Genomic DNA, 15,444 nt, shown 5'->3' on the forward strand with positions numbered 1-15,444 from the left:
TACTAGAAAATAAAATAAATTAGATGCTGTTTTTCCAAGTGGAAAAAAATATTCCTGTTTCCCTTTCACTTTAAAGTTTTATTTTGAAAAGATAGGAAGAAAATGAATGTTCCTGAAATTGGGCATTTAATCTTTATATTCCTAAATCATTTTTATGAACATGAATTATTATTATGTTGCTTAATTTATAACTGGATGTTCCCAAAGAAAATCAGTGTGAGTACAGTAATTGGACCACACAACTGTCAATTACTCCAGTCTTTGATATGTAGGCTAATGAAATTTAAACAAACAAACAAAAAATGTTATATGACCAGAAGCTCAGAATTATCTAAATGACCTCCATTAGCTCATTTCCCTTTATATATAGCAAGTTTATCTGTACTCGCCCTGGTTCACCTATTTTAGAGCCACGTAGCACATTTTAAGAGTTCAAAAGAAACTTCAAACCTGGCCGGTGTGGCTCAGTGATTGAGTGCCGACCTATGAACCAGGAGGTCACTGTTAGATTCCTGGTCAGGGCACATGTCTGGGTTTCGGGCTCAGTCTCTAGTAGCGGATGTGCAGGAGGCAGCTGATCAATGATTCTCTCATTATTGATGTTTCTATCTCTCTCTCTCCCTTCCTCTCTGAAATCAATGAAAATATGTTGTTTTTTAAAGCCACGTCAAGATAATATTGCGTTATTCATTCAACCTCAACTACCGCCATATATATATTAGCAAGGGTCTCTATAGCCATTCTCACTGTTACAGGTCAGTGATTGTAGCATTTCTAAAGAATTCTTGGGCATATATAAGTACCACTGTTTTAGTCCATCTATATCACTGTCCTTTCATTTGCAGTTACCTAACTTTTAGATATAACTGAGCTCTGTTTCAACGCTTTGTTCTGAAATATTCCCCAGCTAGAATTATCTACCTGTTCTTTATTGAGTTATTTATCCTGGTAGATGTAGCTATACTATGTCATTGCCTTAATGTTTGAAGTCACTTTGGCTTTCTTTTAAATATCCCATCCACAAAGAGAAATGTTGCTATTGCTCTTAAGTTATGATGTGGTTCAAAATACCTGTTATTACTCTGACACACACCTTTTAAATTTTTATAAGCTATGTCTTTTGACTCTGGCCTATTACTTGAAAAGAAAATGTCAGATCACAGATGATATTGGTGTTTTAAGGTTGAAATAAGAAGTATAAAGAGGAAAATAACATATAAGAATCCCTGTTCTGTTCTTTGGTATTCTGTAATTTACATTCACCCATTTTCTTACTGCAGTTCCCTACATTTCACTCTTTTCTGTGCTTTTCTTTCCTGTGTGTATATGTGTTTTTTAATAGAAATGACCTATCTTTATATCTCTACCTGTTTCCTATTTTTCTTTCCTTTTTCTATAAATAACCCAACCCATCTCAGTCAGTGATAAAGAGTATGAACTTTAATAATTGTTTAAATGAATATGTGTGTCTCAGTTTGCTATAAAGAAACAAAATGAGATGAGCATAGCTGCTTTAGTATTTAAATATGGCAAAGAATAAATAACAGCCATATATTGTGCCTATATTCTAGGCAAGCTATCTCACAGGAATATGGGACAGATAATCTGAAAGAAACTAGCATGAATTAATTAGGTATAACATTTATACCTATTAAACTTTTAAGTCATGCAGTGGCCCTGTGAAAATACTATTTATGAAAAGAATATATGTGCCTTTTTCAGCTTAGTTGAGTTAAAACGTAATGGTAATAATGAGTTTAGGATTACAGATTAGTAAAGCCAGTTAATTTCAAAATTGTTCTATAATTATAGACTGTAAAATAATCCTAAATATTTTATTGTAGATGTGTATACAGGGAAAGGACTGAGGAAGGATGTATTGATGGCTCAGAATAAATCTATCAACAATTGAGTGAGACTGATTTGAACAAATAAAATAATGGTCAATCTATACTAAACTAAGAGGTTTGAATTTTAAAAAATTTAATCAAATGTATCATTTTCAATAGCAGTTTCTATTTTTCTTTCATTTTGAATAATGTTTGGCTTGTTTTTCACATATTCAGTAAAGAATATTGATAAGCAAAGAGAAAAAAATTACCTTTGAACTTCCCCATGTTAAATGCTGTTGACATTTAATGAAAAGAAATAATAGGATGGTGTATCGAGGAGAGTAGAAAGGAAATTCTATTGAGACTGTAAAGTAAATAAAGAAGCATATATAGAAGGAATAATTATCTTTAAAGAATAACCTATGTGGAAAGTTTTAAGAACGATTAGTATATAAGAGATTTAAGAGTTGGAAAATCTGGTGGATGTGTTTCTGCAGTTTGACTTGATTGTATTCCTTATGCAATAAGTGAGCAATAAAAGGAATAGCAAAGCTCCCTGAAGCAACCCTGAGAAGAGTAAAGGGAGTAAATTGGTGAATGGCAAAACAGTCAAGGACAGTGGTAACAGCTAAACAGCATTCTCAGTTCAATATATACTTAGCCAAGGGGGAAAAATAGGAAAAACATATGGTTTGAAAACATTGGCATTGTGTTTGTTATAGAATAAAGAGGGCAAAAGAATATCCAGGTGATCCCAAATTCTGAATTTGAGAAATCTAAGCTAAAGGGTTTCTTGATATCCACAGCCTCATTTAAATATCCTTTGGTGAATCAGTTCCCTTTTTTCTCTTTTTTGTTACAGTTCTCATTTTTTTAATGAAATACTTCAAATATTTAACAAAGAATAAATAACAAACACCCATATGCTGACCATCTAGATTTAACAAATATTAATGTTTATTATAATGTCTTTAGATCTTTTAACATTTTTTAAAAGTTATGACAAAGCTCAAGTTCCCTTTGCATAGGATTATAATTATAGAAAAATAGTACATTATATGTTAGAAATTTAGAAAGATATTCTTTCTACATGTGTGGCATATATTGACCCTGCATTTGAATGATGCTGTATTTTTAGGACCCCTTTTGCTTCTGTGATACCTCGATATATTCCTGCTTATATTTATTTTTAAAATACTTATTTAGTAGCATGATTTGAAGGATTTGGGGTATGTGCTGATGGAGAGAGAATACACACACAAATACTGTATGTGTATATGTACTAAATACAGGGATGAGTTATATGAATGAGTTATATGAATGTGAACTTATACTGGTATGAAGTAGCAGAACTAGCAATATATATGGAGCAAATGCATATTTTTGCAAGGTAATTAAAGTGGTCTAAAACAACTTAAACTACCTGTAAGCCTAAATTTAACAATGTTCTAAGAAAGAATACCCCTTCTAATTCACTTCTTCCTACACATGACTATTTAGCTTTTTCTTTAAAAAAAAAAAAAAGTGTCTAAAATGAAACTTCATCCTGAAACTATAATCCCTAATTGCATAGCAATATTCTACCCTTCTAGATTATTTGGCTGTTCTAATAATCAAATTGATGTAATATAGATTAACAGGAGAAAAATTTTTAATTTTGTGCATATGGGAGTCCCATAAAGGTATGAGACCAACATCAAGTCAGGCATTTGAGGCTTATATACCTTCCTGAGCCAAGGAATGGGATGGGTGCCTGAGGCTTCAAAGGGTAGGAGGTAATTCACAAGACAATAAGAATAGCAGATGTTTGGTAATTAGATGTTTGCCCTGCCATACAGATAGATTATTCAAATGAAAGTTCCCTCTGGTAACAGCTGTCTCTTTCTCTGAGCTAGCCCCCTCTCCCCACATCAAATTTTTTTTTTGGTAGGTAAGAGAGGTGAAAGTTTTTCTTGAGTCTGCTGGATCATGATTGCCTCAACTCAAAATAATCCACATGCTAAAGGAGAACTTTTCAGGGTGGCATATTTTGCTCCCCTTCCCTACTTTACTGTGTGATCTGAAGCCAGTAACAATCCTTGCTTTTTCATCTCTAGAATGGATATAAATATCTTTGTAAAATAATCAGTTATTCATCTGAAGATTGAGAAATAGTGTTATGAATAATCCCAAATCCCTATTAGTAAAAATATTTTTTATTTAGCTTTGTTTTATATATACAACTAGGTAGTATATTTTCCTCCTATTTATCATATTCAACATTAAAATTCTCAGAACAAGCATCAACTCAAAAATATTGTTGTTACCAAGGGGAAATCAGCCAGCCAGAGATTACAAATTTTCTGGAGGTGATTGATAGTGGCTCAATTTATAACTAAAGCTTTATATAGAAAATACATTAAGAATATTCACCATTGATGTTTGTATTCATATTCCCTTGAGACCTGGTGATAACCAGTTATGTTCTACATATTATATTATTCTCTTTAGGGATAAGGAACTCACCAAGTTACCTATACAGCACCATAAATAGGCTTTTGATTTACAATGAAAAATATAATCCACTTCAACAACTCTGTGCCTGTTATAGTTCTGACTTACTTTAGAAGAGGTCAATCCTGAAAACAAAAAGAATTCTTCACATTTACCCAAGACTTAAGAAAGCTCAGGGGAATTTAAGACAATAATATTTTATACAACCATGGAAAAACATTTAAGAATAATCCTCTGGAAAAGATTTACAAAATTGTATTGCTTATAAATATTGTCTGTGCACCTTCAAAGACTTACATTATCTATATATATAAAAGGCTAATATGCTAAGTGTCCTTCCCACTGAGGGGTAATGACATCACATAGCAACACCTGGCTTCCTCTCCCTAGCAATGACTAGCCTCCTTACAGTTTCTTCAGCCCAGGAACATGACTTGCTTTATAGCCAGGTGGAAACACTTTACACTGTAACCAAATGTCTGTGAAGCGTTTTCCCCTGCCTCATTTCATTTGATCCTCACAGAAGCCCTGGAGTAGGTAGATAAGAGACTCAGTAGAATCCCATTTTCTTTTCATTAGCTGGAAAATGGAGATTTTAAAAGCTTAGGAACTTGACTCGACTGAAAAGAAGTAAGAAATGGTGGACCTTGAAAATCACTTCAGGTTTTCTCACTGCACAGAATATAGTCAAACACTGCTGCAGTTACCCTTTGTTCTCCCTGCATGATCTACAATAATAATCTGCTTCGTATTGATCTTTACTGCTGTGTTGCTGACAATTACTGTGTTGCTGACAATTACCTGAAAGAGAAGTTTGGGTGCTTCACTGGGCTGGAAAAAGTTTCGCTAAATCAGAAAGCAGGTCTAGTTAAGCAAGTTTGTTCTATATCTATAAAGGCTAAGTTGACTCATGCATTCACGATACATATAAAGCTCTACTGGCACCTATCACATGCGTGTATTTCCATCTGTCATTGTCGGTCATAAATATGGTTGACACTTCTATTATAGAGAAAGGGCGAATAGCGATATTAAAATAATTCTAATTAATTTCCTTTCTATGTGCACGAATTTGTGCACCAGGCCACTAGTACATAGATAATAGAATTGTTGCTCTCTCTTTGTGATCAACACATGACTAAGAGTTCAAAAAATAATTAGCTATAGAAGTGTCTGTGTGTGTGTGTGTGTATGTGTGTACGTTTACATTTGGTTAGTTTTAAATGTGATGGCTGTTAAATGATTCCATATAATTATTTATCTAAACCATTGGAAAAAGAGCAAGTAAAACAGATTTTCTTTTTTTAATGTATTTTTTATTGATTTCAGAGAGGAAGAGAGAGGGAGAGAGAAATAGAAACATAAGTGATGAGAGAGAATCATTGATCACCTGCCTCCTGCATGCCCCCTACTGGGGATGAAGCCCTCAACCCAGCCATGTGCCCTTGAATGAAACTGAACCCGGGACTTTTCAGTCCACAGGCCGACGCTCTATCCACTGAGCCAAACTGGCTAGGGCCAGATTTTCTTTCTTTCTTTTTTTTTTTTTTTTTTAAGTCTGAGGTCTTTATAACTTTTTAATAACCATATTCCTTTTTTGTTTTGTAGGGGGTCTACTAAATGGTAATTTCTTAATTCAGAGACCAATTTTACATAATTTTTCAAAAGTATAAGGACATCTTTTATATATAAATTGATAAAGAGCAGCATATAAAGATAGGAAAGATTTCTAGAGCTACAAAATTCTAGACATAAAAGGAAGCTTGGAAATTATCTAGTACACAGTTTTTTAACCGTTTTTTTCTCCTGAACCTATTTGGGAATCTGGCAAAGTCTACACTCTTCTTTTCAAAAAAATATATATTTTTTTTTAAATATATAAATATATAGAATTACAAAGAGAACTAATTGAAATCATTATCAAAATATGTATAAAATAAGTTATGTTAAATACTGCTTTGTCCATTAGATAATAAAACCTGTTAGTAATTAGACTACTGTTATTTGAAATCTTGATGAACATGACAATATTTTAAGATACTCATAATAATTCAAAGCAATAGGTTCTGCTAATATTATTGTGGCTTGTCACATATGCTCATAATGAAAGAAAATGCTAAAATTTATTTAGTTTGATGAATATAAAAATTATAAATATTTTTTCTTCATTCCAGTAAATGGACCCCCCTGACAAATATCCACAGATTCTCTCAAGGGGTCCATCAACCTCAATTCAAACCCCTGAAAATATCCTCATTTTGCAGTTGAGGAAACTAAGTTCCATAGAAATTAGGTAACTTATCTAAAATCATACAAAGCAAAAGAAGATCAATCCTTGCAAAGATAACCTTAGACCTTATCTCAGCCTTTTTTGAACTATAGTCTAGAAATTGGCCATTATACTGTTACTGATTTGTGGCATAATCTGAAGCAAATTCTTTATTCTCATTGTTCCTCAGATTCTACCAACATACATAAGGATAATAACAATAACATAGATCTGTATTGCTCTTTTTCATCTATAGTAGTTTCACCTTCACATACATTATCCTACTTAATTTTCCCCCATTTTATGGATTAGGAAATTAAAACTTTGAGGTGTTGATTATTGAGTCTAAGGCCAAACAGCTAGGAAAAGGGAAAAAAATCAATATTAGAAACCATACCTGTTATCATACTGCCTTTCATGTCATAAATAAATCAAAAACTTTAGTTCTGTAGTTGCATTTGTGTTGTGATATCATAAACCTAACTGAACACAAATGAGTTGTTATCAGGATCAGATGAGCCCAGTACTTGTATCCAAATTTATAGATAAAGTGATGAATGAATGGAACTATGGAATAGAGTATTTGTAGACCAATTATCCATTTTTGTTATAAGAAGTTGGAAAAGAAAGAAATCAAATTTAAGAATCTGTGATTGTAGCATTGGCTTAATTTGTTTAAATCAAACCTTTCTGGTTTTGGGTAGGCTAAAGAGGCAAATAATCAGAGGAAACGCCAAGGAGGTTCTTTTTTTCTATCTTCTTAAGTTTTATTTTTATGAGTAAATGGCATTCAGTAAAGTTTGTGCTTTTGTAGACAGATTATTCTTAAATAAATTTAACAAGATAGAAAAATTAAAATGAAATCTTTATTATCTCTCATTCTACTGACCTAACTGTATGAGATATAGAACATCCTGTTCTCTTAGAAAATAAGGAATCTTCTTAACCTAAACTGAAACTTTTGGTATAGGATTACTTTTATTGGACTCCAATAACCTTAAGTAATAATAATAGTAATGTGTTTTCCAAACTTTTAATATCATTCTGTAGGTTACCCATATATTTTTTAGATATAATTCACATACTTTTCATGTTATATCTCTTAATATTAGCAGACCCAAATAAGTAAAAACTATTTTTAAGTTAGTACAGGAGTGGATATGATCATACTGATGAGAAATCATTTTTAATCTGCTGAGATTAGAAAAACTATAATTACTACAAAATATACAAATATTCAAATATGGCTAATATTTACTGTGTATAAAGTACTATGTTTGACATGATAGAAAGAGAATATACCAAGAATTAAAGTTAAATCCTTTCTCTCCACAACCTACAGTATATTCAGGGACCCGCATCAATAATTGGAATATTAGTAACTGTGGTAACTCTTATAATAGAAGTTCAGATAAGAGGCTTTATGAGTTTAGGTAAACCTAAAACCCGATTGTGGTGTACAGCCATATATGTACAGCCATATAAATGTATTAAAAATCATAAAACTGTATACCTAAAATGAGTGAATTTTATGGTAGGTAAATTTTATCTCAATACAGCTATTAAAAGAGTTTAGGGAAAGAAGAAATTGTTTCTGATTAAGAACTTGGAGAATATTTTTGCACCTGGTGCAATTTAGGCTGGATCTTAGAAGACAAGTAGTATTTAGATTAGAAAATAAGCAACAGGATATTCCAGAGAGAGTAAACAGCTTGTCTAAGGTCTAAGAGTTCAAACGTACAAGGATTATGCTAGAGGAGTTAGTTCAGACTTTGCTCCATGCCTTAGATTATATGACTTGCATTCCTACTAGTACATATGGCCAAATGGCTATAACATTTCCAAAAAGTTTTGGTCAATTCCTATTGAAAAACATAACTGTATATAAATACTTTTTCTTCCTTTGAGTTAAAAATAAGTATTTGCCTCCATTTTGAGCAGATGAGGAAGTTACAATTCGAGGGTGTATAATTACGGTATTTCACAATTATCACTGGCTCCACTGATAGCAACTCTTGATATTTGTTTCCGTCTTTATAGCTAAAATCACCGATACCTGCATTATCTCCTGTGAGTCCTATAGTCTTTATTTTCCCCAAGAGGAAACAGATTAAAGGAGGACCCAGAGCCTAAAATAATAGAGACATGCTAACAGAAAGGTAAACATATTCTGACCTGCTAAGAATAGGATGAGGGAGAGGGAAAATGGTAATATAAATAAATGATCTTTGAACAATTAAAAATCTAACTAAATTGCATGCCACATATGACTCAAAACTCATCTCATACAAAAAATAAAATAGGTGAAGTTAACTACTATCTTCAATTACAGATAAGCAAATTTGCATTTTTTCTAATGAGCTGATATGATCCTATTACTGGCCCATCTTTTATTGACAGTAGAGAAAAGTACAGTGGGGCCTTGACTTACGAGTTTAATTCGTTCCCGTGATGGAGCTCATAACTCAAATTACTCGTATGTCAAATCAATTTTCACCATTACAGTGACACATGATGCTGGGCTGATGTTGTGGCGTTCACTGTGACGTTTGCTACGCCAACTAGCAGTGGGGTATCTGAAGCTGGCTCGTAACCAGGATTTTAGCTCGCAACTCAAAGCAAAAAATCGGCCGAGAAACGGCTCGTATCTCGAAAAACTCGTTTGTCGGGTCACTCGTAAGTCAAGGCCCCACTGTACACAGGAAAGTTAGCAACAATTTCTAAATAGGTAGGGGTTTTTTTTGCTTTTTAAAATGTAAAAAGATTACAATTTAAATTAGGTGTTTCAAAAAATTGCTATAGAATTTTTCAGATTATATGAGTGAGCAGATATACAGAAGCTTAATTTCTAATTTTAAATATGACTGCTGGCCAGTAAAACTATGCTAAATATAGAAAGGGCTTTCTTAATGACCCGCAAAGATGATTTATTTTGTTCTTGACTTTAACCCCATTTGACCAACTGCTCAGAATTTTTCAATATGAGTCATATTGTATTAATTAATTTATTCCACCTGTTTGCAGGGGGAAAAATACAAATTAGCCTGGTGAGCAGCAAAATAGAGACAAGTTTTTAAGAAACCTAAGTTGTGTTAACCTGCAATCAAATGTAATCTTTATTTTAATATTTATACATTTTTATGTTGTTATGAGCCTATTCTTAACGTGGATTTTATTTATTTGTTTCTCTCCTCCCTTATTTCTGTGAAATGCAGAAAGGAAAGGGTGTTTGTTATTCATACATTTATACCCCACTAACTGGTGTTACACATCTGGCTTCCACTGGAGAGCCCCTGACATCGCAGGGAACGGTGATCAAAATTCCACACACTAGCTTCATGCTGGGGGCTCGTAGCTACTGCAGCATTGAAGAGGGCCTTTTCCTGGCTTCTTTAAAATAAGCATGGAGATGGGATGGTTTAAGGGAAGAACACCTCTCAAGTCACATGACCACTGCTGCGCTTCTGTGTGTCCTGCTTTCTTCATAACAGCTTGGCACCACTACATTCTTTCCCTGTATCTTAGTGGGCTTGTGTGTACGAGTGGGATGGGGGTTGGGGTGGGGCGTTGTCAGTGGATGGTTATACATCATGCATGCAATGTTAGAGTGATGTGCCTTCCCTTATGTGTCACAGATTATGATCACAGATTAAATCTTCTGTGTTCCTGAGAGACTGGGCCGTCTCTCTCTTATTGGTGTGAGATTCATGTGTTTTGATGTTTACACCCTCAATTGTTCTTCATGTTGCATTAAACATAATTTGAAATGTTCTCCTTTAAGAGTTAGCTTTTCATGTTGGGCTGAAAAAGTCTTCATTTCTGTGTAGCAATTCATGTTATTATAACCAATGGCTTTCAATTGCACCTCCCATAATGAAGAGCTGACTTTAAACACTGTGCTATTCTTGTTATGACCTAAGCATAAGGTAAGTCACTTCTCTAACTGTATCTAAAGATTGTGGTTGTTTGTTAAATTTTTCTCAGTTTTGTTTAAAGCATTTTCACTTTTTCCCTTACCATTTATTGCGTGTTCTCCCCCATTTTGTTTTCTGTTTCATGGCTTTAAGATTTGTTAATGGGCAATGTGATCTTCAGCAAAATTATATTACACATGTAAACACATGTTGAAATTAATTAAATGAATTATTTAATGTCTGAAAGCAGTCTTGATTAGTAAATGAATACCTATATTTTTTTTAATATATTTTATTGATTTTTTACAGAGAGGAAGGGAGAGAGATAGAGAGTTAGAAACATCGATGAGAGAGAAACATCGATCAGCTGCCTCCTGCACATCCCCCACTGGGGAAGTGCCTGCAACCCAGGTACATGCCCTTGACCAGAATCGAACCTGGGACCTTTCAGTCGGCAGGCCGACGCTCTATCCGCTGAGCCAAACCGGCTTTGGCGAATACCTATATTTTCAGTGAGTCTCTTGTACGTCTCATTTCCTCCATTGACGTTTCTACACCATTATTGTAGTTTTGACTCCAGTTGAAAGAGAACTTCATTGTCAACACAATAAAGTCAGATGTTAATCCAATAGAATAAAGTAATAGATAATCCAATACCATATTTTTCATTTTTAATCCCTAAAAAATTTGGTATTAGGGCAAAATATTGGTTTTATTTTGTTTTTCAAACTTTATTTTTCTACATTGAGTAAAAATCCAGGGTAAGATAAAACAAAACAATAAGCCATAAAACTTGAGACAGACCTGTGTTACCTTCTTTATAGTTCATATGTGTGAGAATAAGAACAATAGTTGTTTCTCAACTTTATTCTTTCAAGTAAATTCCATTTCATTATGAGTTAAGTAAAGTCTTTATATTGGGATTTTATAAAATAAATAGATAAAGATGACCACTTTAATGGTACAAGAGAGAGGGGCATCTGCTACATGCATAAATATTACATTTTTAAAATTATTTTACTCAATATTTTTACATACATACTCAAAATCACTAAAGTTTATGTAATTGTTGATTTTAAAAGTGATTTCCCTCGATCTAGATCAAATAGCCAATGTAACATAAATGAGAAAACATTGCTAATACTGCTGTTGGCAATTTATGAACCTAAATAAATAACAGACTCACAAAATTGAATTGTTTTCATCATCCAAATTTCTCTCCCAAAACCATTTGGGGGAAAAATAATTCTAAAATGAGGTGCTACAAAGCAAATCAGTGTTCTTTATTAAATTTACGCTATGAATGGACTTTTTAATTTTTTAAGCCATCTATGGAAGGGACACGGTGTTCTTTTATTGTAGTTTTGCTTTGGGTTTGTTTTTTGTTTTGTTTTGTTTTTTTGTTTGGTTTTGGTAAAGCTGGCTAGTTCTTCACCACCATTTTCATTTAGACATTATATAAACCTGTTGAAACATTTGATGAGAAGATTTGAACTACTCATCTGAACTGCTCTGTTCATTATAAATCTCTTGTTTCTATCCATACACTAGCTCCACTCTAGATTGGAAGGGCTTAAAGATGAACTCTGGAGGAATAGAGGCTACGACTTAAGAGTAACTATTACTGATCAAAGGAGCTGCTTTCCATTCGCAAACATTGCTTTGCGCTATGGGTTTGGGCTCCTTCTGTTTCTACATCTTGTTGAAGACTTTCTTGACTTCCATTTGACTTCTTTGAACTCTGTTTTTGTCTTTCAACATTTTCCCTTTCTTTTTCTTCTCTCTCCCAGATGTTTCTCTCACTCTTTAGCTTTCTCTTATGTTCTTTGAATCACTTTTTAAAATGTAGTTTATCTCTTTATTAAGCTTGTCTATTAATTTTTCTATTAGTGTTTGTTTATTTTCTCCTTTAAGGCTGTAGTGGTATAGTTACACTTATTTTCATTCCATGGTATGTCAACTTGCTTGTTTATCTTGCAGCAAGTTCATTCGTCATTCTTACCCTCTTGATATGAATTTTCAATAAGAAATAGCATTAACATATAGTCCCCTTCTGTAAACCCGTACTTTCTTTTCTATCTGCTAGAGTTACCACCCCATCTCTTCTTCTTTTTTTTTTTTTCCTCACTCTTGTGTTTTCCTCCCTGTATTGTTTTCTTTAAGTAGTCATTGATATCTTTCCCATTTGGTCCAGAATTGTTCCCCAATAAAACTTATGAGTAAAATAATATAACAATACTATTTTCTAGATTAGCTTCTTCATTATAGTATATTTAAATCTAATTAAACAATCTGGACCAAAAGAGAATAACTTTAACATCTGGAATTATTTTCTTTTTTTTTCTTTTTTTGGTGTGTGTGTGTTTTTCTTGTGTGTATGTGATTTTTTTTTATGTTGTTGTTTCTTTAAACATTAACAATTGTTTTTTTCAGGGAAGGACAACCATAATCCACCCTAAGTTGCAACATTCCTTTCATAAATTGTTTCATTACAATAGTAGATTGTGTTAAGCTATAGAAATTAATTTTTTGTGTATATATCCATTTGGGGCAAGCTGCTGTGGAATGGGAGGAAGAGGTGTGGAGTTTAAATGCAATTTACTCTGAAATTAACAAGTGATAGTGCCATTCAACATGGCCCTTGAATTCAACAGTTTTACAGCATTTAAAAGAATGTTCCACTTTGAACTAAAATATTTTAATCAAAGCATAAAAGTTTCTGATTGATAAACTATATATACACACCTAAGAACTGGTAAATAAATGTATTCGAAATCATTGATTTCAAACAGGTGCAACTTTTATAACCAATATTAATAAATACAATAAATAACAAAAGTTATTAGAATCACACATAAATATTGTATCTGAGGATTTTCCCCTTATTAACATGGAACAAACATTACAATAGAATATTTGATTGTAACTTTAATACTTGAATTGCATTATTCTAGTCAATAGATAAACATAATGCCTTAAGATTAAGGGTCTTTATTTGCAACTGAATATGTGGTAACTTGAATTTTTTTCCATATGCTAAGTTCATATACACATAAATAAAAAATTGCCTTCGGTTTTACAATCCTGTCACATTTATAATATTGTACTCCCATTTTTTTCTGGAAATCGGTTACTTAAAGGAAAGGATAATAATATATAAAACAAATGTAGCATATTTTTACTAACATGTTCTGATATCTGAGATATCTAGAACCCTTGCTCCTAGACCTCAGGAGTTTGCCCAATAAGAATACATACATATCTGGCTATCTATGTTAGAAGCCCTAAATTACTGAGTTTATGCTTTCTTTGCAGGTCCAATCCAGGTGCAGCAGCAAGGAGAACATTCTCAGAGCCAGTAAGTATGTGCTTATTTCAGATGGACTAGTGAATCAGAGCTTGTGGTTCAACAGGAATGAACCCTAAAAATGTCATTTTGGTGAAAGAATGAAGAAGGTAATAGGTAACTTTTATATCAAAAATATGAATAGGGCTTTTACCTTCTAAGAATATTAGTATCAATATAGTAATGGATGTTTCCTTTATTCTAATTGTCTTTGCAAGCTAACAGCAAAACTTTGATAACACTCCTAGTTAGGGTGATAATGAGCACCTCTATTATTCTAAGATGGGAACCTTCTTTAATTGCCTCACTGCCAAAAAAGTTACTTAAAAACAGACTAACTGAAAATAATAATCTAAATTCACTAAAAGAATCTAACTAAAAAAAAGTGACTCCTAAAAGGATACAGCATAATCATTTTATGTATGTGCATTCCTGAAAGATCTTACTTCACAGGCAGCATGTTTTAAAAATAGTGCCATGAACCATGGATAAAGAAACCTCTTTTTTATTTTTTTTTTTGTTTGATTGCTAGTAACGATAACTTGGAAGTCATTTAACTTTGTGTATTATTCATTTTTTTATTTTATAAAAAGGAACTATTTTTTATTTTATAAAAAGGAACTATAAATAACCTGCATCCTTGAAATGATGTGATGTTGAAGGTTGTGCCTTAAAAGCTTTGGGATTCTAAGAGAAAATGCTGTATAAATGCTAATTACTTTACTATTATTTTCTTTCACTTAATATTAATGATATCATCCTTTCTTATTCCTCTTCTTTATCAAAAGAAGAAGTACAGGTGGATCATACTGAAATGGGTCTATTGGATACTTATACCACTAGGAGTTTTAGTAAATGGGATTATTTATATTTCCAGTAGAATGTGTATATTATTTAACATTAAAAAAAAATAACAAAATTTCAGATGGGTAAAAATTCATGTTTTATTTTCTTTAATGTAAATTTTTTCCCATTTCTGTTTTATGAATCTTTGCTTGAAACTATTGAATTGATAGGCAAGCATATTGCAATTATTTGCCCAAGACATTTATGTTAGAGTTATATAAAAAAAAAATAAATGCAAACAGCCATGTTTAATCTCTATACTTTGCGAGTTTCTACAGCATTTTAAAAGACATGAGAAAGGCTTTTCAATTATAAGAGATGTAAAGTCCTATAGTCCTATACTAACTCCTAAGGTTGAAAAACCTAAGAACCAGGTGAATGATAATTGAATATTCACTAAAATAAAATAATAGATATAAATTAAATTTTAAAATTACATTTTATAATGATTACTGTATGATTTCCATTTTTTTGTTGATCCGGAGATGATAATGAATAAACTGATAGTGATTATGGTGATTAGAACAAAAATAATTTCTTATGGAGAACAGACTTCTTTGAACCCTTTTTCACTTCTCATGGACCTTTGTGTTGTTAGGACTGTCTTTCATTTCACTGTACTCTTACTGGCTTGTTGGCTAGTAATCACTTTGGCTGGACATCATGATGGTTCAGGTTTTTCTGATCTTGAATTCTTGGGATGGAATATACTCCTGTTGGAATATGCTACTTTGTAGATTGTTG

General features: G+C 32.5%; 1 protein-coding gene across 16 annotated transcripts in view; it reads left to right on the top strand.

The window, feature by feature from the left end:
- Positions 1 to 15,444, top strand: part of GPHN (gephyrin) — a 439,201-nt gene that overhangs the window by 332,420 nt on the left and 91,337 nt on the right. For 14 of the 16 annotated variants that reach the window (XM_036310162.1, XM_036310186.1, XM_036310177.1 and 11 more), the window contains one exon: positions 13,824 to 13,866. In XM_036310162.1, the coding sequence (XP_036166055.1) occupies positions 13,824 to 13,866 (43 nt within the window). Of the gene's footprint in view, positions 1 to 12,059; positions 12,123 to 13,823; positions 13,867 to 15,444 lie in introns of all 16 variants that reach the window. The other 2 variants (XM_036310276.1, XM_036310283.1) reach the window with 1 other exon arrangement.

Source organism: Myotis myotis, unplaced genomic scaffold (assembly GCF_014108235.1).
Source record: "Myotis myotis isolate mMyoMyo1 unplaced genomic scaffold, mMyoMyo1.p scaffold_m19_p_1, whole genome shotgun sequence".
Classification (NCBI taxonomy): Eukaryota; Metazoa; Chordata; class Mammalia; order Chiroptera; family Vespertilionidae; genus Myotis; species Myotis myotis.